The sequence below is a fragment of the Mustela erminea genome, chromosome 17 (genome assembly GCF_009829155.1).
Source record: "Mustela erminea isolate mMusErm1 chromosome 17, mMusErm1.Pri, whole genome shotgun sequence".
Classification (NCBI taxonomy): Eukaryota; Metazoa; Chordata; class Mammalia; order Carnivora; family Mustelidae; genus Mustela; species Mustela erminea.
Window position 1 is genome coordinate 14657860 of NC_045630.1, and position 24212 is coordinate 14682071.

A 24212-nucleotide genomic window follows, 5' to 3' on the forward strand; every position below is an offset into this window, starting at 1 on the left:
GTAGGAACTGATGCACGCCCTCCTACGTCGCTGCCCCCAACAACAAGCTGTCTGGTTTCATGCAGTTGATGGAGGCCAGACACTCCATATGTCAGGCTCAAGGACATATCCTTAGGGAACATTTTTCGTCTGACCTTGCAGAAGATGCAGGCCTATTCAGCTAAGAGATCAGAAAGGTAGGCAGAACACAAACGCTCAGCCACCTGAGTTTATCACCCAAACGCAGAACGTGAGCACAGGCAGGAAAAGGGTTACACATTAGACAAGCGGGCTGTGGAGTTTTACGGAATCCCATGAGTAACAGTGACTTTTGGGGCAATACCTTTGGATGGGCAGATTTGATTGGCTGTACCCTCACATCTCTCCCAGGCACGTTGCTGTTACTTTCAAAGAAGGTATCACTACGATCTTTTGCCCCCCAGATGTCTGGGGAGCTGAGGCAGAGACAAGAACCATTCTGTTTTCCTGCACAGCATCCAAGAGAAGTTTCAAATGTAATTGAACATCTTAGAGATTTCCACCCTATAGGGCCAACTAAGATTATTTCCATCCTATAGGGCCAAGTAATTTGTCATCCGGAATGCTGTAGGCAACCGGGAAACTTGTGCAGTGTCCATGGAAAACCCAAATTTCTCCTGGAAGCAGTAGAAAAAGTAGCTGAGTGGCAAATTTGTTCACAAAAAGAAATCACTAAAAGCCTGAAAAATCACAGAAATAGAGCTGATAAAATAATAGGAATAAAGCAAAACAGAGAAGCAGAAGAGTCTTTGGTAAAACGTGAGGAAGCAGATTTGCCCACACAGGGCCACCTAAGGACCTCAACAGTGATTACTTGGTACTTCTGGAAATTTCCTCCTCTAGGACCCCCAAGAGCTCTTGCCAAAATGGAGGGAGGAGGAGGAACAGAGTAACAGTCACGTGGGTCTGACCCAGTCCTTTGTGTCTCAGCTCCCTGGCACTCCCCCCATCTCAAAATGGTGGACACATCTCCCCAGAAAGGAAGTCAGTAGTTATACCTGCTTTCCCCATCAGACCCATCACGAGAAGTGGAGGAATGAGATTCGAAAGCACATTCTACTTTCTGGCTAAGGACACCTTCAGGCCCACACACCATGTGCTGTGACCACTGGGCTGACACAAACTGTATGTCAAAAGAGGGCAGCTGAACCCCACAGTGACGTGCCTGATGTCCAGCGCTGCCTATGAAAACATTCTAACATCTAGGTGTACTAACATCTTGGCAAAGAGCGACTTCCCAGCCCCAGGAGGTGACCTCTGCACTGAGGGCAAAGCTCACCACAACAAGGCCAAGCTGCCCATTTCATATGCTTTCCTGTTCATGTGCACTTGTGTGGAGAAATGACATACGGTATGCTGGGACCTTACTACATCGGGGAAGAAAAATGTTGTATAGATTAGGTTGATTCATGTGGGTTTTCTGTCACTGCAAAAAATGGTCCAGCTCCTGTCAATTTCCTATGGTCAACCTGTAATTAAGCTGAAAAGATGAGAGAAGTAGGCAGCTGGTAATAATGCTGACCTCCTGTACGCCCTGGAGTCCAAAACTGAACCTCCAAAGCTAAGAGTAGACAAGATAAAGGATAAGAGAGTCCTGGGAGGGGCGCCTGGGTGGCTCAGTGGGTTAAGCCTCTGCCTTTGGCTCAGGTCATGATCCCGGGGTCCTGGGATCGAGCCCCGCGTCGGGCTCTCTGCTCAGCAGGGAGCCTGCTTCCTCCTCTCTCTCTCTGCCTGCCTCTCTGCCTACCTGTGATCTCTATCTCTCTCTCTCTGTCAAATAAATAAATAAAATCGTTAAAAAAAAAAAAAAAAGAGAGAGTCCTAGGAAAGCCGGTGGTCGGGTCCCACAGGAACCCTTTTGGCGGGGCCCACAGAGCCCCTCCGACCAGGCTGGGGGAAGAAGGGGCCGGAGACAGCCACGTGAGTCTCCAAGACAAGCAATGAGATGTAAATCACAGGAAAAATCAAATCACAGATAAATCATGGTTCCTCTTCTTAATCTAAATTTAGGATCATAGTTTGTAAAAGTAAAATTCTCTCCGTTTAAGCCCCCTGGAAGCACAGTGCTCAAAATATTCCATGTTGAGAGGTTTTCCCCTTTCCCAATCTTGCTGTTGCAAGAGGAGCTCATTCCTCTTTCCTCTCCTATAAAGAAATCAACATTTGGCATCGCTCTCGAATGCAGCCAATTCCTCTTTTACCTCTTAGCCAAGGAAAGAGGTGTATTAAATGTAAATCCTATGAAAGGTGGTGTCTCCTTAGAGCCCAAGAGAACCAGTAGGCTCAGCTAAGCTCCGCTCAAGGATGAAGACATCAGACTCAGCCCCCGCCATCCAGGGACCACGGCAAACAAGGACAAATGCTGTGCCCGAATGAGTGCGGGTCACAGAAATGAAACATTTCAACTGGAAAACTTAAAAACCAGAGGCCCCAAAGTGGTGAATGGCTTTGCTGCAAGATGATATCTCCCCCCTCCTTTTTAATTTTCTCTCTTCAAATCCAAACAGAAAAAATAGACCCCGACAGCTCCAGCTTCAGACTTGATCCATCATCAGGAACTCCGTCCAAAAGCTCTAACTAGATAACTAATTTAATACACTTTGCTTCAAGGTTTATTCCTTGGCTTCCTTCCCAGATATAAAGCATCTCTGTGCAATTATTATGCAGATGCCACTAGAAGGACTTTCGCTGCCTGCTGCTAATTTCACAGGAGCTGTGCTGGCATTCGCTGGAGATGGGGAAAATGAATGCAGAATGCGCGACAGAACCAAAAACATTTGTTTTTAAAAATGAAATATGTGGAGTAACTTTTAAGTGGTTTCCTTTGGGTTTCGACAGAAACTTCGGCAAGGGGCCTGGACAGCAAACCTACCCCTTCCCTGCATCATGTGCATTAACGACGACTCCCATAGCACAGAGTGACAGCGGCTCTACGTGCTGCCCACGCGAGACTCGATCTCACAGTGCTCGCGCTGGGGCCGGAGAGACAGAACAGGAATACTGATGATCCTCAGGGAAGCCAAGAGCTGCAGACTAACTGCGAAAACATCCCAAACGGCAGACTATCCTGAGGATGGAAAAGTGTCCAAGGAAGGGAAACAGATAGCTCTTTGCCTGTCGATGATCCAAGCTCCAGGTGTCTCCTGGTGAGGGCGAGGAGCTCTGTGCCATTGAAAGTGTAGGGGATACTCATGGTTTCCTTTTCTAGAACGCACACGTGAATTTTACAATCTCAAGAGCTTAGCTGAAGTTACCCTCCTTGACTGATGCTTCAGACTTTGGAGTAGAAGAGAGTAGGCCGTTCCATCACCAGGTACTCGGAGTCTAAGTGAGACAACCACCGCCACCAGCCCCCGGCCCAGTGTGAAACGGAGCGGACGTCTGCTCCAAAGCAGTTCATCGGGACTCCCCTTCCACGCCCTCTGGGGCCACGGGTAACCGGAGGTCACACGGCTCGCTCTTCCTGGCTGACCTGATGCCATTCTTTCTGAACATGTTCAGCTCAGGGCAATCAAAACAAAAAGGCGGCAGCAGAGGAAAGCTTATGTAAGGGACACCCACAAATGCCAATTCTAAGAACAAAGCCACGGTTTGAAAGTTGCATTCAAGAAAGAACTAAGACAGGAGAGAAGCGAAGTCCTAAAATCCAGCTCGAGGGAAAAGGTGTGGCACGATTTGCCGCGTACTGACCTAAGAAATTCAGGACAATGACCAGCGTAGGCTCAGGAGGAGACACACAGAGGCGAGCCGTGAAGTGTCCGGGGCGGGGGGGGCGGTGCACGGAGAACAAGGAAGCAGTAAAGGGCTTTGTGTGAGACAGATCTCTGCATCTTGCATCCAGTGGCCAAAAGGTGGAGGACAGGGTCCCGAGTGGGCTTAGCTCTGCTCCTGCAGGCCAAAGCCTGCAGCAAGAGCCGCACAGCTGGGAGGGGCCTCCCAGTGCGCTTCTTGGCCGGGGCCCCGCCACCTGAGTGCCAAACAGCCCCCATCAATCAGCTTTTCCAACTGTTCCCTTTACAGCATTTCCAATGACTTGGTGACTGATGGAAAGACAGAATGTCCCCAGCACCTCGACCTTCACGCCTCTGTCCAGCACACAAAGCCTATTTAAATAAAAAATGATATCAAGAGCCTACCCGTCTCCTTTCTCTTCCCACTCGGGTCCATTATCTTCTCTCAATCAGGCAGGAGGCCTAGCTGCACAGATGGCCTGGCCCAGAGCCTCAAAGACCACCGGACGGGGGCCCGCCGAGCACACAGGGAGCAGTAGTGGAGACGGGTGCTTCCCTGGCCGGGAGCACAGGCTCCGGACTCCAACAGAAGGGAGTGCTGAGAAAGGTACAAAACAGAGCTCCTTGCTCAGCCTGGGTGATGGCTGTTCCTGTCTTTAACTTGAGCTGCTGAGCATGGGGGCAGAAAGGAAGAAGGGAGGCCACTGGCCATCAAGGCTCATGAGCCCCCAAATATAAGAGAATAGTGGGGTTTTCTTTGTTGTTGTTGTTGTTTCCCTTCAGGGAAGGGCCTTGGCCCCTATCTGTTAATTTTAGAACAAATTAATTTTCTTGCCATGTTGGATTTGGATGGAAGATGAGGCTGATGAATTTCAGGGTCAGTTACTAATCTGGCTGCAACTTCACTAGAGATGTCTTCGCTTTATGCCTCTGTCCTCCAGATGATCTACCAGACAGCCCTTCCTACTGACATATTTACAATGCAGATCAGTCAAAATATCGTTCAAATGAAAGGTACTATATTATTGTGAAAACTGAATTACAATGATTCACAAAAGTTATCCCAAAGGGGAAAAAAATAAATTATCTCATATAAAATAATCTATGATGTTTTGTGAATGCTCTCGGCTCCTGTCCTCAGGAGCCCATGACCTGCCTGCTCTGGCCATCCACGCCCCTCGGGGGGAGATGCTGTCTGGGGTGCCTCCCCGTCTGCACAACGGAGCTGGGTCCTCTTGCAGGAGCTGGGTCGAGGGGTTAAATGAGTCTGGAGTTTTGGAGGAACTGGACGAGCACTTGGTAGACAAACTTATACTGGGCGATGGTCTGGATCATGAACATCCTCTGCTCCCTGAGCAGCCGCAGCATCACGGGCACGTCCACCTTCTGCAAGACAAGAGAACAAGCACCACATCCTGAGATGAGAAGCCGCCCTTGGGTCCCTCCTCATTCCCCCCTCCGGGAAGCTTTGGCTCACTGCCCATCTCTAGGTACATGAGAAAGCCAAGGGCCTGGCCCCTCTAGGGTTGCCCACTCGAAGATCTACCAGCACCTGCAGAATCTGGTTGTCACGTGCCACTGGCACTGGTGTGAGATGTGAAACATGCACCAGACAGTTCGAGAAAACCCAGAGGCTGCAGTCGCTCATACTGGACTGGTACTCCCCACTCCGGCTGGACTCAGTGGCAGGATTCAAGACCTCACTGGGTCTTATTTAGTTCCTTATTTGTACGAGAAAAAAAACTGACGCTTTCCTTTGACGACAGCGTGGCTTTGCCCAGGTTAGCAACACTTCCTCAGCCAGAACAGTGGGTGACCGGGTCGTACCCGCCTGATGAGATCCAGCAGTGACATGCACGTAAGGCATTTGGCACAGTGTCCGGCACACACTGAGTTCTTAATAAAGACCAACCTTTATTATTACTATCAATGAGCTGAGAAAAATCATACTGATCCCGCCACCTCACAGAATCGTGGTCATTATCAAGTGAGATAATTTATGGGTAACCTTGAAAACATCAAGTTACAATCTCTGAACACAGTCCTGTTGATTGGTTGGTTGGTTGATTTTTTTTTTTTTTTTTTTTAGTCGGTCCTTCTCTTTTTGTCTCTATGCCTCACACCCATTTTCAGAAATTCTATCAATTCCATGTTTGGGGTCTTCTCCAGGATAACTAGGCTGCTTCTCAGCTTTTGCCTTTTCTTTTCTTTTTTTAAGTTTTTATTTAAATTCCAGTTAGTCAACATATAGTGTAATGTTAGTTTCAGGTGTACAATACAGAAATTCAACACGTTTCCATCCAACACCCAGTGCTCATCACAACAGCCATAATTAGAGTGAAAACCTTTCACTAAAAATATCTTCTATATTAAATGAGATTGCCCGTGTGTCAATTCTTTGGGAATACAGAACCAGCTTCAACAGAAGGGAATTAACACAGACCAGAGGCTCAGTCAAGTCCTTTGCATCCTCCTGGACCAGCCAGGGCAGAAGTCTCACGGAGTCCGCAAAGCCAGCATGGCCGCAGCACACGGCCCCTGCCCTGGGAGCTCCTCCCCGGGGTGACACCAGCGCCATGAGGTCTGCAAGCGCGGAGCAACCGCAGGAGGCAAGGCAACGCACCCCCAGCTGTGACTTTTACAAGCCACTTCAGCCCCTTCCGAACCTCGTGTAGCTACGATGCAGCACATGCCAGCCTTCTCGGTCTCTCTTCTCCAAAAACCCATAATGCACACCACGGATTTAAAAGGGACAGAGGCAAGTCCTCAGTAAGAAGAAAAGAGAAAAAGGCATGTGAATCCTCAAACTATTAGTCAAAACCTACAGCCTACGCTGTAAGCTTCGAACTAGTGGATGTTTGCCCACACGATACTTCAAAGTAACCGACAGTGCGATGTACAACCCGTGGGCACCCAACGATGAACTTACACCAGCACACACTGCTTGGTGAGCATTACTGAGCTGGGTGCTGAAGACGTAAGGAGAGATTAAAGCTGCTACTCCCCCATTCCCATCAAGGCTTTGATGGGGAGGCAGGGTCACACACCAGTTAAGAGCACCGGCTTGGGTCAGGCTTCATCTGCCAAACCCCAGCCTTCACACTTCCTGGCTGTGGGACAGGGACACATCCCCTCATCTACTTGTGCCTCAAATCTCTGTCACACAGGGCATTAGCAGGATCTCTCTTATAGGGTTACTGTAAAGGCTCCTTGAGTTGTAAGGCTCCCAGAATGGTGGTGGCACATTCAATATAGGTTGGTGGTTGTTACTCTGATATTGTCATTGTCACTGTTGTCATCACCCCTTCCACCTCCACCACCTCCATCACTATCATCTCCTGCACCACCATCGTCACACCTACGTCCCCTACCTTGGCCACCTCCACCACCTCGAGCTCCATCCACCATCATGGTCATTACCATCTCAATAGCCTGTAAGACTCAGCTCTAAAGACAGCATGTTGATAAGGGACAGCTGCGAGACAAGACAAAGAAAGTTCCCCCATAATCAACCAAGACTCCTAGTTGCCCTGAAGATTCACTCCCAGAGTCTCTGCTCTCCACGGTCCCTAACTCCAAGGAATCATGCCGCAGTTGCTGTGTGCTCAGTTTTGTCCAGAAGGCATTTTCTCCTCTCTACTCCATGAGGAAGGGATAACTTATTCAGAAAAGCAGCCAGAGAAGATATCTCATTATTTGGGTACTGAAAACCCAACCTTTTATTATGAGCAGATCTAGGGCAGAGCGCTAAATCCCGGGGGGACAGGGTAGAGGACTGCAAACCATAAAACGAGTGCTTTCTGGGGGAAAAAAAAAAAGTATAGGCATTAAAATGTCAAGCCAACATTTAGTGACCCAAAGCGGTGGGCCACGAAGACACCTGTCAGAGCAGCCTAGGAGCGTGCCCTCCCCTCCCCACGTCACAGCTCCCTGACCTGACTGTAAAAAGCATCTTTACTCCAGGAAAAAGAAAAGGCATTTCGCTGACAAAACGAACACTGTATGGATTACAGACTAAAATATAAAGTACACTAAATCCAGAAGCCATGGACGGGAGGCAGGGAAGTTTAGAGAGGAGGAAAACAGGATGCGCAATTTTATATTTATTTGTCAAAATCTTTGCTTAAAAAACAAATAAAAGAGCTAAATATGCTCCACTCTTCTTTTGAAATGAGGGTTTGACTCTTACTAGCCAGGCCTGAAGCAGAACAAAGTAAAGAACTTGTCTCTCCCTAACCATCTACCAATAGCAGTGATGGGAAATGGGACAGATAAGGCTGGCTATACTTGTGCTAGGGGAAGGGAACAATATGAGTCATCTTGCTATCTTTGAATATCAATGGGAACAGAAGTCCTTTTTGGACTGACCATGTTCCAGCAAAGAATGTTCTGGCAGGCAACTGGGCATTGAGGAAATCCACTATGTTTGGACACACTGTAGAGAATTTATTCACTCTGAGCCCTCACCAAGTCCATGCGAGGCCCTAATAGCCAAATCCTCACTCGGCACCACACTGGCTCGGACATATGCCATATGTCCTATTGGGTCAGTAACATCTGGGGGCCAATGAGCCTTCGTATCCTCACATTACTAAGGCTCAGCTTTCGGTGGGTCTCCAAAAAGCTCAGAACAGAACCACCTTCCATGTCAGACAAGATGGACAAAAGGAGCATTGGGGCGCAGAGGAAGAGTTCACAGGGAATGGTAGACAGAGGGACACTGTGGGGAAGACAGTGACACAAGAGAGTGGTAAGATAGCTAGGGGAGGGGACGATGATGAGGCTTTCCTCCTCCTCTGGAGCCCACTGTGTCTCCAGTGGAGCTTGGATATACTCACGCCACATATACTACACTTCTACTTCCATCTTTTTCCATCTCCCTAGCACCGATTCGCTTTGGGACTCAATGGCAAGCTATTCAGTTTACTAGACCCTTCTAGAGACTTCTAGAAGTGACAGAGGAGCAAGTAATCAAGAAATCTCATGATATGAGACAAAAGGATAAAAACTCACGGAAGATGACAAAATTCCTGTTAGGTAGTCTCAGCTGATTCTGCGATGGGCATTTTGCTCATCAGCAGAATGTCTGTTTTTAAAAGTAGTCCACTTTTGGTATAAGCCCAATTTTACTTTTTTTTATTTTTTTAGATTTACTTATTTTAGAGAGAGAGCACATGAGAGCATTGTGGGGAAGGAGAGAGAGAGAGAAGCAGACTCCCCGCTGAGCATGGAGCATGTGGAGATCATGACCTGAGCCAAAACCAAGAGTTGGGACACCCAATTGACTGAGCCACCCACACGCCCCACAGATTCTACTTTTCAGCAGCACATTCATACATATGGATTCAAAATTTCCAAAATGAACTTTATATGGGCAGAGTTTAAAAATCCTTTGAACATGTTTGAACTTGTGTATTTATCATTTTTCTTCAAGTTTCAGTATAACAAATTTCGTGGGGCAATATTTAATCTGATTTTCAAACGACTGATACTACTGAGTAAATCCATATATTACATCAGTTCTTTCACAGAACATGCATTGTCACATTCCCTAATTTAACAACTAAGGAACCACCTCAAAAGCTTCCTTGGATTCTCCAAGCTATATAATTTATTACTATTTTAAAAAATATTTCATTTATTTATTTGTGAGAGAGTGAAAGAGAGCGTGAGTGGGGAGAAGAGGAGGAAGCAGGCCCCTCGCTGAGCCAGGAGCCCGACATGGGGCTCCATCCCAGGGTCCGGGAACCACGACGTGAGCCAAAGCAGATGTTTACCTGAGCCAGTCAGGTGCCCCTGTATAATTTGAGAATGGAACAAGAACCAAGAGCACTTGGCATCTGCCAGCAGAGTGAAGACAGGAAAGAACTGGACCTCATTCTCACCTTAGCACTAGACAAGTCCCTAAGTTGTTTCTGGACCTGAGTTTCCTCGTCTGTAAAACAGGACAGGTGCCCAGCTCCTCTACACGGCTGCTCTGAAGACCCCAACTAAGAGCATTAACAAAATAAGTGAGAGCCATTTAAAACCCCCAAAGACCTATGAGAACAGAAAGCAGAAGAATGGTTCTTAAGCCTTGGATTTGATCTGATCTCACCTCTGTGAAATCAGAAGCCCCTCCGTCCCACTCCCTGGCCTCGAGCTGCAGGAGAGGCCACACACCGTGTGGGCACCAGCTCAGCACAGCCCACCTCTGTGGGGAGAAGAGCTAGGCATGCACCGTTGTGGGGGCAGACCAGGTCCGTGTGCTACCCCAGGGCCTGTCTAGAGGGCCCACAACCTCCCCGTCATCCAGTAAACACATTTTTTTCACAGAGGATTTCGGCTGAAACATACTCCAGAAATGCAAGTCACAGCTAGATGACCTGTGACCAGATCACCCACCTGGAAGGTGACCCACAATAGAACCAGACCGGCTGCAAAACACCCCACAGCCTTCTGGAAGCCGACACCAAGCACATCAGTCTTTCTCAATGTTTCCTATCTCACACTTTCATCTCTTGCTTCTGTGTTATCTTCGAGTCTACACGGAGCAAGGGAAAGGCGGAAGATAAAGGCTATAAATGTCAGAGGCCAACTAGGAATTGTGGATCTGGAAAAGTCTTGTCACAAGACGGGAAATGAAGCCCTGGAAACGCAAAGGGCCCCGGGGAAGGTCTAGGGGCAGAGTACATTTGTCCCCAAGGTGGAGTATTCAGGAAAGCTGCCAATGACTCACTTCGTTATGCTCCAGGCAGTAGATCATCAGCTCAGAAAGAATGACCACGCCGGTCCGCCCCACCCCCGCGCTGCAGTGGACCACGATGGGGGGGTGCAGGCTCCTGGGGCCTTCCAGCATGCTGTTGGTGTGGCGACGCACCGACTGGATCTCCTCCAGGTAGGCTGCAAGACAAAATACAGATCCCGTCACCAAAGCCCTACCTGGCTTTGCGTACCAGAAAGGGGAGGAGGAGATAAAAAGAAAGAAGGTGAATATTTCTCGTTTTTTCTTTCTTTTTTTATTTCAAGTGACAATAATTTACAGTTCTTACAAGACACCAATTATTTGGCTGGTACCCGCAGTACAGTCCTGGATCCAGAAAGGACCAGCTGGGAGTCAATTAGTCCACGGGAGAATTTGTTCTTTAAATTAAATAGTTCTTTTTTAAAAATTAAATTCTGTTTTCCCCTCTGCAAATCCCAAAGTCCCCCAAGCAGATGATTCTCGACATTACTTACAGCAATTCCTACTATTAACAGACTGGGATCAGAACACCAGCGAGGTCCCCTTGAAACGCCCGCCTGTCAGAGCCAATTTCTGGTGGGAAGAGCGTCCATCTGCCCCTTCCTCCTTCCCCTCACAGAATGACTGAATGTCAACTGAGGCTTGACTTCGTTTTTAGATGTAAAAATAGATGGGGGGGGTGCAGGGGGTCCTGCTTTACAGCTCAGATTCCACGGGGTTATGTCAGTAGCTGAAGAGGAGCCCTCCCCCGCTCCGGAGGCAACGTGTGTGTGTGTGTGTGTGTGTGAGTGTGAGTGTGTGTGTGTGTGTGTGTGTGTGTATGGGTCCTGTCACCTCTGCATCCCTCCTGACATCTGCCTGGCTCAGCAGGGCTGCACCGGGGTCTGTTCCCTATTCCAGTTGGGCACAAATGACAAATTACAGCTGTATAAGCCTTAACAACTTTTCCTGTTCATGGGCATGAAATAAAAGGAAAATTCTATAAAACGTTATCCTCAAACAGTCCAAGAAACGGAAGAAGTCCATTCGTAATAGAGATTCTATAGTAGCTAGCTCAGGGGACAAACTGACCAAAATGTTCTCCATACTCAGAAAATCTCATCCCCATGAAGCATTGTAGACAAGACTGGGGAAGTGCTCAAATTGTTGGAGAGAACAAAAGGGAGCCCAAACCCATCTAGTGACTTAGAGGCATCTGTTTACATACAAGTACTACCAACTCCTACTTGCCTTTATGACATTAATGCAGTTACAAAGTCGTCTGAAGTAGTTTACCAAAGTCAATGATTACCATCATCACCACCGCCAATAATGTACAATGAGCTCGGACAAAACAGAACAGAGGGAAGGCAGGGCGCCTGGGTGGCTCAGTGGGTTAAGCCTCTGCCTTCAGCTCAGGTCATGATCTCAGGGTCCTGGGATCGAGCCCCGCATCGGGCTCTCTGCTCAGCTTCCCTCTCTCTCTGCCTGCTGCTCTACCTACTTGTGATCTTTGTCAAATAAATAAATAAATAAAAATCTTAAGGAGAAAAAAAAAAAAGAACAGAGGGAAGGCAAACTCTGAGATGACCAGACAGCAGTTACCACCCGGGACCAACGTGAGCTACACACGGTGCATGGAATTCTGTTTTTCTGTGAGAGGGCTGAGAAATTCAGTGACCGGGCACTCTCGGACAGAAAAGGCAACGTTCCCGCACACGAGACAGGTCTTCCTCTCGTGCTAGGTTTAAGAAGAGAAGAGAAAGGTCCATAAAGCAGATGCTACCACTACATAGAATTTCATAAAACACAGAGAAACTGGATTAAAACGGATGCGCTCTCTAGCAGTCACATGAATCAAGTTCCTTAAACTGTAACTCAGCGAAGACTTCTCCAGGCTGGAAGCCATGTGCCCTAAGCCCCTGTCTCCAGGGAGTTGAATTTAAACACAGGCAAGAATCTTTTTAAAATTCCTAAAAACCTGGAAGAGCCAACATTTCAAAGCCACCACTCCTCGGCCCCCAGCACACTGAGTTTCTTAGAAGCATCAATAAATTTACATTGTTTAAAATATTCCATGGCAGTGCCTGGGTGGCTCAGTCTGTTACGCATCTGACTCTTGGTTTTGGCTCAGGTCATGATCTCAGGGTCCTGAGATCGAGCCCCACATCAGGCTCTGTGCCCAGCAGGGAGTCTGCTTGAGATTCTCTTTCTCTCTGTCCCTCCCTCTGCCCCTTTCCACCTATTCCCCACCCCCCCACTCTCTCTAAAATAATAAATTAATAAATCTTTGAAAAAAAATTTTTCTCTGTTTTTCAGTAATTTAGATGGGCCTTCCTTGGTTCGGATTGAAAAGATCGGACTATGGGCGCCTGGGTGGCTCAGTGGGTTAAGCCGCTGCCTCCGGCTCAGGTCATGATCTCAGGTTCCTGGGATCGAGGCCCGCATCGGGCTCTCTGCTCAGCAGGGAGCCTGCTTCCTCCTCTCTCTCTGCCTGCCTCTCTGCCTGCTTGTGATCTCTCTCTGTCAAATAAATAAATAAAATCTTTAAAAAAAAAAGAAAAGATCGGACTATGATTTTCATCACCTTACATACTCAAACTTCTGTCAGAGCTGTTTGCTGGTCATCAAACTGATCTACTTTTATTGTTTCCTTTTCTGCATCTTGGAAATAATTCTGGTAAGTCAAAGGCTTGGTAAGCAAAGGCTTACCAGAAAAAAAAAAAAAGAGCACTGTGAGGAGGAAAGAAAGTTCTGCAAAGGTCCCTGCCCTCCTTATGAATGTTTTGAGCTACAGATAACTGACCTCAGTTGAGGCACTAACCATCTCTAGACTTGCTCCCTTCCATTGTCTGTCAATGACACCCCCTCAAGTCCCACCATCACTGCCCCAGTGGGAAAGCAAGTACTCGCAGCGGGGAACAGGTATGCATCGGAAGTTTCCCACTGGAACTTTTGAAATGTTCCTTTTCAGTTCTTGAAGACCTGTTCTCCCCTCCATTCTCTGCGTATACCGCAGGTTCTAAGTGAGTATCAAAATAAAATCAAGGGTTTGACATCACGCAACATCCAGATGATGTTCCCATAGTCGTCTTCTGTCTGCTGGAAAGTCAACAACACATGGGTAATAAATCTGCCGAGAGCCGGAGGCCTCACTGGGTGAGCAAGGAATGGGGTGTCCCCACAAGTGCAGGACAGGTAAGTGATACTGCGGAAAAGGAAGGGGGAGCACTGTAGCCCTCACCAGTGTCCGATCTCACCCCCGGACCGGCCTCACTGGCCTGCCTTTCTCATGAGACTTCGAGTGCCTTCCAAACAGAAATGGTTCCCTGATTCTAAGAGCCTGATCCAGAGCCTGAAATGCAGTGGGCACACACTCAGCTTTTCAAATAAAATACCGCATATATTTTAGGTCAACGAGCTTCTAAGAAAACCGTACTATCAAAAATATATTGACAAATTAAAAAATGATAGTTCTAAAAACAACAATTCGATTTCAATAATTCCCAGTATCTTAATCAGAGGTAACCGGAAAGTACTCATTGAGATTCTTGTTGTAAGGAAGGGATGCAGGGCTTATGAGATACAAACCCCCATGAAAAATTAAAAAGTCAGTGTTTTTCACAGGATTGTATAACTATCACCGGGACCCATTCCTAGAACATTTTCATTACCCCAAACAGAAATTTTGTTTCAAAGAGTAACTTCCTATTCCCTATTTCCCCTTTCCCCTGGTCCCTGGTAACATCTACCCTTTCTATCTCTGTGAAGTTTTCTATTCTGGATACTTCATTAAAATGGAATCATACAATGTCTGTCCACTTGTGTCTGGTTTCTGCTACTTAGCATAATATTTTCAAGGCTCAGATATGTGACATCTGTCAGGTTTGTTACTGAGTACCTAAAAGCCTACATCAAGATGGAATGAACTAGTTTGCCACAGTTTCAGCCTATTTGGGTAAAAGGTAAGGGGACTGTGACAGCGGACATGTAGTATTCTTCTCTTTCATACCATACGGAGGGACGTACACTTCAGTGATATAATACATTTGCCACTTAAGAGAAAACATCTCTTTCCATTTCATTTCCAACTCTCAACCATGGATGCAGTTGGTAAAATTCTGACTGGGAAGAAAAAACTTACATAAAAATCCTTGGACGTCCTCTGGGCAGCCGTGATCCGGCCAGTCCGTATACTGCAAATGCCACACCGTCCTTTCCTGCCCAGACAAAAGGTGCTTGACCTTCAAGCCTGTGGTTGCATAGCAACCGGAATCTGTTCGGAACTTTGTGGTGACCTTGAACTTGCCATAGGTGGCCGAGCTGTGCTTGGAACCCAGTTTGGGCCAGTATCGGTGGCTCTTGGTTCGTCCACCTTCCTGAATCAGACACAAAAGCAAAACCAGAAATACAGTCAGGGGAAGCTCTTATCCCCTTCTTTGTAAACTCTGAGGACAGACGAAACGCGAGCAGCGTCTAGGTCACTAACTCGGGGCACCGTGCAGTCTCCATCACGGGGGACATCCCAGGCACCGACACCAAGACCTTTGCAGCCGTAGTTACAGCACAGAGACACTCAGAAGACGGACAACTGTGCGGCAGTTGAACGTGAAGGAGAAGAGCCAGTGGAGAGGGCCAAGGGCAGGAAGAACATGAGATCTCTGTTTCCGAGGTTTGCACGGTTAAGTCACTGTAGTGGGGAGCGGATCACATGGTGACCTAGAAGGAAACCCTGAGCAGAAAGCAGGAGGAGGCAGAGGAAGGCTAAGCAGCAGGCAGAGCTGGGGCACTGAGCGTGGGCGCTGGGGCTGCTCTTCCGAGGAGCCCCGATGGCCCCCTGCTTACACCTGTGGGGGGGCTACAAAGGCTCCTGTCCCAATTCATCTGCTCGAACGGAATCTTACGTTTGAAGGACACGTGCCTCTTTTACTGACCAAGGGAGATCAGCAAAACCTCCCTTACCTTCTGTCACTCCTGAGTGTCCAAGCGGACGACAAATTCCAAGAGACTGTAAGCCTCTGGCTGCCACACAGACCACCAGGCTTCACGCCTGTCAGGCCAGCCCCTTCTGGACACCCAGGTTTCAGCCCAACTGCAACCTCCCCGCAGGGCCCACGGCCACACGTCTGACTAAAAGCTGCACGCCACCACTCTCGATGCCATCCTCCATTCTGCTTCCTTTGTGGCTGGGACCCCCCCAAGCTTCCTTTATCTGTTCATTTTGTCTGGTCCCTCCCACCAAGACGGGAGCTCCCTGGGGACAGGGATCACACCTATCTAGTCGGCCACCAGGCCCCCGGTCAGCACAGATGACACACTGTTTGGAGTTGAATGAATCCCTTCCGGTAGTATGATTTTATAAGACTAAAAAACGATTCTACACATTTTACAGAGCATTTACTCTTTGTGGGAAGGTCTCAAGTCAGCCGAGAGAAGTACTACAGGTTTTAAAGGGCTTGAACTGACTTTCATCACTACCTTCTTAAGGGGTTGTTCTGGAAAGCAACTACTCAGAACAGTCCATGAAGGAAATATGAGTTCTGTTTTCAGTTCGCTGCTCCCCACCCTTTAAAAATTTGTAGGAAAGGGGTATTTCTTTTCCTTTTTTTTTTTTTAAAGATTTTATTTATTTGAGACAGAAAGAGAGAGAGCATGAGAGGGAAGGGGTTGGAGGGAGAAGCAGACTCCCAGCCAAGCAGGGAGCCCGATTTGGGACTTGATTCCGGAATTCCAAGACCATGACCTGAGCTGAAGGAAGTTGCTTAACCAACGGAGCCACCCAGGCACCAGGAAGCGGGTATTCCTTGCCGCAGATACTGGTGGAAGACAGATGAAGCTAGCTGGTCCCCTAAATGACTTTAAAACGGAAGTTAGAATCTCATGAAAGGAAGAAAAGAAAGTGGTTAAAATAAAAAAACTGAGAACGTGACAAGAGAAGAAATATAAAACTTCTTCCCTTAAAGGCAGCAAAGTCCGAGCAAACTGCTCGGTTGACCAGCGGCGAGCACCAGTTTTTAGAACACCGCGTAGAGTTCTCCAGTTTCAACAGAAAAACTACATTTGACTTGGCAAAGAAAGGTAACGATTTTTTTTTTTTTCTCCTCTCCCCAAAGAAGAGAGAGACCTCTACAGGAACACCAGTTTCTGGTCTCTCTTCAGCTGCTAAGCACAGAAGCATGTGGGATTGGCCATGCCCGCGGCTGGGAATACGCGCCGATCTACCCACAGCAGCCCTAAGTTCTCGCTCAAATTCCAGGGGAGCGATGATCGCGCTGTTTGGCACACACAAGTGAGCTGGCTGAACTGAAGTTTGGTTCTTATTTGTCTGATGGATTCTAGTTTATGGCAGTCTAAGGAAAAGCGCTAATAAGCTGGATGAAAATGGGATACGACAATAAATTATCTTTGGGAAATAAAACAAATCTATGTGGGAGGAGAGAAAAGAAATGCGTGCCAGAGAGAAAAAGCATTTGCAGAGAAACGGTGGTGGAGGAAGCAGGATGCGACAGCGAGGTCACCAGATGCAGAGCCCATCTCCCGCCCCCCCACCACCCCCGGGGACAGATGGCTGTACCCCCAGCACCCTTACCTCTTCCGCAGTGACCATGGCAATCACGTTCGCTCCCTGCTCCCACACCATCTGCCAGAAGTCATGACACGTGTGTGGCAGGGGTCCCTGAGTGGCTATGTAGTGCCATTGTGCCCCACCAACCACCACCTGGAAACCAAGGAAAGCAAGGGTAAATGAACCCCAAATCTAGAACAGCATTACCTGCTGACCATGGCTCCGTCTGTCTCTCCCTGAAAACCGTGGATAATATTTTAGGCCAAATGGGTTAGTGATATTATCAAAAAAGTCTGGTAACACATTCTTACATGAAAATACATTTTGTCACTCAAGCCTATTAAAATACTTTTTCTTTTTTGGTCTGTAACTTATAGTAATTATATACAAACCCGTGAGAGTTAAAAACATACACATACGCACACACACACACATGCACTCAAATTGCATGACCCTAAGGGTGTGTATAACCTAACAGAATTTGTTACAAAAATAATACTTGTGCTTAGTATGCACAAGGTACTGATTATTTCTATTCTTTCCTCCTCTCTAGTCTAGTCTGTTTCATTTAAAACACACACACACACACACACACACACACACACACAACCTCAAAGTGGTCCTGATCATGAAATTAATTTCATACCCCCACTATTATACTGTGTCCCCTAGTTTGAGGCACAGTACTCTCTACCATCCTTTTGCACAATTAAAAAAAGAAGTGTACCACGGAATATCATCCCTATGGAAGTGAGGTCTTTGTACTGACGACATGCTATGTACTGTGTTGTCACCCTCCACTGTTCTCGCGACTCCGTGTGTCACGTACAGGTGTTACAGACGCACCTCTAGCAACCACACGTGCTACCGGACTGTTGACTCCTCGCTCATGCGGTACCACAGTATCCAAACGAACTTCGGAGTCATGAGATGATTTTGGATAATAGAAGTATTACCCCATGCAGCTCAGGGTGACCTTGGGAGACTAATTCTGTAGCTAGAAGTACTAGTGGCAGAGAATCAGGAGTAAATTGTGCCTGAGGTGTTGAAGGTCATGCTGTCAGGGTGAAATCGTGCCCTTTGGCGGCATTCTTTCTGTGCTCCTTTCCATTCCTGTGCAAAGTCGGGCCTCCTTCGACGTCCACCAGTGCAAATCTCTAGAGAGTTCTTGGAGCACGAAGTGATCCTTGTTTGAAACTTTTTTCCCTCATTTATTTTATGAAACTATATACTAACTGGATTCCAACAAAAACAATGTCTGTTATTGTCTCATTACACAAGACATGTTTAGGTCAAAGCTGGCAAGCGAAATCCATTTTCCAAGTACTGGTGGGAGATAACATTCATATATTGGCTGGCTGGCGAGGAGTTTCATTTATCTGTGGAATTGTGATTTTAAACATTAGCCTCTCTGGCACCCAACATATAGGAACCATAAATACTTCCAAAGTATGTGGCTGCCTGGGGCCTATCAGCAAATTCCAAGTATTGACAGGAGGGCATTAGAAACTGCATTAAAACACAACAACCAATGCTACTGAGGTAGATTTCACAGATGTCATGATTCTACCTCTGGAGCAAATCAATCTCGGCTCTACGTTAATAGCTGCTTGGAACCCAGGGAGCAAACATTGGCAAGATCTACAGCTCTATTCGAAAAACACAAGGACAAGTTCTTACAAGCTCTACGGGTCTATTAAACGCACCCATGTCTAACCCGGATCCACAGGATGAAATGCAGGCCTTGGAGAATACAGAGGAAAGGGAAGCTTCTGTTAACAATACCCGGTGGGCAAAGCTGATGTAGACTGACAGCTTTTCCAGAACGCAGATGGAAAACGATGAAGGATATTTGGCCAAAAGAAGAAGACAGCATGGCATAGCTGTGTCAGAGTCCAAAGATATCCTACCAAGGAGCATTTCTGCGATTTGTATCTTCGTCTGATTCATTACTTTGGCTATTATTTCCTAATCTAAATTAAGCCCAGGAAACTGGCGGCGTCAGTTTACTCAAGAGTTTCCTGGGGTTCATTCTGTATCGTTTTAGTTCTCACTCTCAAAACCTAAAACCAAAATACCCAGTATGGTCCACAAGAGTAACCCCTTCGTATTTTTGCACAGTACTTTCTGGTACTTAAAAATATACACGTGGTTATCTATGCTCTGTGTACAAAACCCCTACATCCAACCACAGTGTTCTTTTCTGATTCTGTCCTACAACTATTGTTAACGGACACAGGCACCAGACATCTGGCTGTATTTTATTTATTTATTTTTAATTTTTTTTATATAGTTTTTTTTTTAAATATAGTGATGGCTGTATTTTAGAGACTCAGAGGAACCTACCAAAAATTCAGCTACAGTTGGAAAGTCCAACGAGGAAAGGAAATAACGCCAAACAAGGCCAGAAACAGATTTCTGAGGTTATGATCATACACGACTATTAACATGAACTGTGGATGATTTAAAAACATCCTGCTGTACCATTAGTATATGAATAAATTCTCCCACTTTGGAGGTCAGAGCCTGCAGTGACATTCCAAGCAACTACATTCTGTTACTGGGAGGGCAGAGGACGGTAAGCCACGTAGGAGACATTTAACCATGGAGCCACGCATCTAGAACTCTCAATTCTAGCTGGGGTCGAGCGACGCTACTTTTCAAGTTGGTGAAGTACTGAGATGTGAAGATCTGAGGTATCTGAGGTACTAACAAAGAACGGAGGATAGTCCCGCGCGGACGGACGCGGCCAGCCTTGCAAGAGTCGCATCACCCACCGGCACCTTCACGGCCTGCGCCGCAGGGTCCGCTCTTCGGGACACGGCGCACCCCGGGGACGTCGGCGGGACAGCGCACGACCCGCACCAGCACCGGGGAGAACCGGGCAGTTTCTGCCGCTCCCCAACCCCCTAAAGACGTCCCTGACTGGACAAACACAACGCGTGCGACTTCCAGAGTCTCCACCGTGTGCGAATCACGAGCCGAAGAGGACACCCTGAGCTTCCCGAGCGCGCCCCGGGGATTGCTGTAAGTCACGGAGAGAAACAAGCGAATTCCCCTGCGGCCAGTCGCGACCCGAGGTTCTCCCGGACGCCGCGAGGCTCCCTTCTCTCCGCGGTGACGGACATGCCCGCCCGTCCGGTTGACTAAGCTGCACAGAATTCAAAAACACTCCCTCGGGGGCTGGGGACGAGCCAAGAGGCTCAGTCGGAGCCCGATGGGGTTTTTTTTTTTTTTTTTCTCCCTGCATTTTTGCCTGGAACCCCGCAATCTTCCACAAGCCGCCCCCCCCCCACTCACCTTGATGTGGGAGGCGTTGATGTAACCCGTGTTATTCTCTTTGGTCGGGACCAGCTCCACTCTGTTCTCCTCATACGGGACGACTTCGCGGATGCGGCTTCGCTCGGCGTTCTCCGGCAGCGCGGCCGTGCTGAAGATGCCGTTCGCCTTCTTCTTGGGAATCTGCTCGTATTCTGTGAACACCATTCCCTCCTCGAGCTTTTTCTTCAGGGTTCTGAACTGCAACAGAAATGAATCCTCAGCTCCCCGGATTACCTTATTCAAAAACTCCAACGGGTCAGAGTCCTTGAAATATTTTACAGGGATCGTGTTAATCGGTACTTTTGGGGGTACGATGGACGCCGAATCATCTGGTCTCCTTGTTCACCACAGTGCTAGTGTCTCTGGCCCAATAACCAATCTCCTTCTCACTCACGCTTGAAACAGAAGTGGTCAGCAAGGCCAGGCAAGAACCCAAATTCAAAATCAGTGTTTTTGTTATTAACACCTCTGTTTAAAGTCCCAGGGATGAGAAGACTGTTCTTCTCAATTACCCAAACATCCTTTTTCTCCACTTCCAGAGCAGTGTTTTGTTTTGTTTTCGATAAATTTAAGATGATACTGATCTATAGTTCCCTAGTTCTGAAGATGAGATCTTGTCTTTTATTTTTCCCACTGCCAAACCACTCATTACAAACACATAGTATTCATTGGATTAAATGATTCCTCTAAAGTCCCTTCTGCCTTTAAACCTTTTTTGTTGTTGTTGTTTTTGTTATGTTAGTCACTACACAGCACATCATTAGTATTTCAGGGTCTGATGGAGGGTCCCATGACTCGTTGCTTGCATCTAACACCCAGCGCTCCATGCAATCCGTGCCCTCCTTAATAACCATCACCAGGCCTTTCTAATACGTCATATATACTGGCAGAAATTCGAAACGGGAATGCTACTAGCATTCTATTAAATTTACACGTGTTTCTTAACCAGAGAGTAATTTCAGGAACTAAAGGAACACACCTCTTTACCTCTAAAACACTAGCATGCAACTTCTTCCCGCTTTTCAAAACCAAAGTTCTCACAATGCATTATCCTAAAAATGATAAATCAGCCACGTTTTACAGCCAAATAGGGGGATGGTCTATTAAAAGAATTCTATGAATATCTGGGTAAGACAATCACTCCCTAAGAAAGGATAATGGTTCACTAAATTCATAGAGGCTGAGAGCTACAGCAATAGGTGAACTTCCTTATTTTGCCAAAAAAACAACAAAATTCACTAAATTCATAGAGGCTGAGAGCTACAGCAACAGGTGAACTTCCTTATTTTGCCAAAAAAACAACAAAACAGGTCCAAAGAAATGGAGTGACTGGACCAAGGCTACGTGGCTTGCTAGTGGCAGGTCCCAAGGCAATGCCCCTGCCTTGTTAGGCAGGCATCACTGCTTCAACTCGATGAAGAAACTTGAGATGCTGGAAAGCATCAATTTAATACAATGCACACACCGGGTCTTGCTAATCTCAAACTGGGGAATTAATTCATCAAACAAACCTCAGGGCTGGCATGTTTGGGCAAGGAGAGAGCTCTGGAACCCCAAGATCACAGAGAATGAATCACACACTTGACAAGCCCAGTGCTTACCCTCTCGTCCATGGGAACTCGGGTGGCATCGGCTCGACTGTCTTCCCGCCCCGAGACCCGGGCAACGGAGAGTCCATTCAATGCTGCCAACATGAGCGGCCGCTTCTGTGCTTCCAGAGTGGCCATCTTCTGCTTCTCTAGATTCTTGCGGCAAGAAAAGGCATGTTCTCATTGTTTATTATATGGGTAGAATGCTGGAATGTGTTTTATTTAATCTCCCCAAATCTGTAACTCCCCAGCCAAGGAATGCAGACAATCACCATTAGTGGGGCAGATTCAAACACAGCCTTCCCATTCTTCCCACTGTGTCTGCGGAAGCCAGGTCCTCCGGGACTCCTGAGCTTTTATCTAAAAATGGATGAGTGAATGAACTAACAATAAGTAAGAGCAAAGACGCCATGGAAATATCCCCCTGCCATGGGGCTCACTCCAAAAGAAAAAGAAAAAGAAAGAAAAAGAAAAAGAAAAAAAAGCAAAACTGTGTACTAGCAAGATGCTTCTAGAAGGAAAGGGCTGAAGGAAGACAGAGTGAGGGAGAGAGAAACAGCCAATCCAGTCACAGTGATGGACCTTTTATTCAGATCAAATGATTTAAAAAAAAAAAAAAAAACCATAAACATGGCTTGTTGCATTGTTAAGAAATGTAGATTCACAAACCATAAAAAAAAAAAAAAAACCTTCCCAAGTTTCCACTCTGAGGAGCAGAGATGGAGAAAGTCAATCCTATATTGGAGCTCTGGTCCCCGGGACCGTCTGCAGTACGAGAGAGATGCGGGTGAGCAGACTTGCCAACACCAACGTCTCCAGTCATCCAACGTGATCCGTGAGGCATTACCCTTCTTGCTGCATCTGTAAGGCCCCAAGGAATGGGCCCCATGGTTCCCAATGGTCACGGTGGGACATTACTGAATGGGACACAGGTATGGGAGAATATGGATTTGGGGACTGAACAGCCCATTCCGGGAGAGGGTTGGAGGTCTTGTTGGTGGCATTTTTTATTTCCTCTCCAACCTCACCTGCACCAACATTCTGAGACGGAATCAGTCAAGGTTCTGGCTGTTACTTCTAAGGCTACGCTCCCTAGTGCCCCCTAAACGGACTGAGGTAGAAAAGGCACCCGTTTTACTCAGGCAATCCAGTGGGAGCATTTCCCAAAAATAATTTTGTCTTAGAAGACAGAAGACGAGTGGGACTTCCTAAAGCATAAGAGCAGAGGAGTTAAACAGCATTTAAGATTTTGCTCCTGACAGAAACAAAACTGCTCTATAGGTCCCTTTGGATGCCACACGGGAAGGGGTCATCTTATCCCTGGTTTCTCTTCAAGGCTTGAGGTCCTTTTTTTACCCCCTGAGTTTATTATTTATAAATTTACTCCCCCTGAGAGGTTGGTGGTGAGGGAGCCATGGTGCTGGCAGAGGACAAGGAGTGAACAGACTATCCCAAGCGTGGGGGCACAGGCGGGCATTACAACCCCACACAGTCAGCCTCTCAATGTCACCCAGAGTCAGAATGGAGCTCTGGCCTTTCTGAGGGAAGGCCACCAATGCGAGGCTTCATCCACTGTCAGGACCAGCCCGGCAGACAAACTGAAGGAACATCTCAGTGGAAGACTAACTTGGGGAGTGAGAAAAGTGCCGAGGTTCACCTTCGGCCAAAAGAATGGCCCCGGCTTCTCCATCCCACGAAGAGTTTAAAGATTCTGGATTTCAATTTTGGGGCTTTTGTTTGTTTGCTTGCTTATTAATGTTTGTGAGAAATAATTTTCCCGTTATCTCTTTTAATTGGGAACATTTCACTTCCTCTGTGAAATTCTGAGAAAAGCATTCATTTTGGGGAAAAAAAGTCCCTAAGGTCCTCCAAACAGTCCTTCTGCTTCCTTCCATCTGTACCATAAGGGGACACTAACAAGGCCTAAGGCAAAAAGTGACTATCTTGTCTTTCTTGGAAAAGGATTACTAGTTACCTAGTGAAAACCAAAACCCCAGTGATAAACGATTTTTCTTAGTTCCTTCTCACTTACCCTATACATTTGTTACCAGAGATTAAAAAAAAAAAACAAAAAGAAACAAAACTCAGAAATCTGATTTGGCTTTTTCTCTTCCTGGCACCCGACTTGGGGCTCAGAAGCTAGACAGTGAAATGTCCTCGAGGCAGCAGTAGCAGGCCTGAATCACCCATCAAACAGACAAGTGGCTCCAAAATTACGGAGAGTTGCCACAGGGGACATTCCCACCATACCTGCGACGCCCCCCACCCCTGCCGCCCAGTTCCTC

At 47.1% G+C, this 24212-nt stretch overlaps 1 protein-coding gene across 4 annotated transcripts in view; it reads right to left on the reverse strand.

The window, feature by feature from the left end:
• Nucleotides 1-1809: 1809 nt before the first annotated feature.
• Nucleotides 1810-24212, reverse strand: part of PTPN14 (protein tyrosine phosphatase non-receptor type 14) — a 170624-nt gene continuing 148221 nt past the window's right edge. For 3 of the 4 annotated variants that reach the window (XM_032318479.1, XM_032318480.1, XM_032318481.1), the window contains exons 14-19: nt 21940-22083; nt 20318-20536; nt 17042-17170; nt 14597-14831; nt 10468-10631; nt 1811-5135 (exon numbers count right to left, since the gene is read on the reverse strand). In XM_032318479.1, coding sequence (XP_032174370.1) covers nt 5007-5135; nt 10468-10631; nt 14597-14831; nt 17042-17170; nt 20318-20536; nt 21940-22083 — 1020 coding nt within the window. In that variant the 3' untranslated portion in view covers nt 1811-5006. Of the gene's footprint in view, nt 5136-10467; nt 10632-14596; nt 14832-17041; nt 17171-20317; nt 20537-21939; nt 22084-24212 lie in introns of all 4 variants that reach the window. The other variant, XM_032318483.1, reaches the window with a different exon arrangement.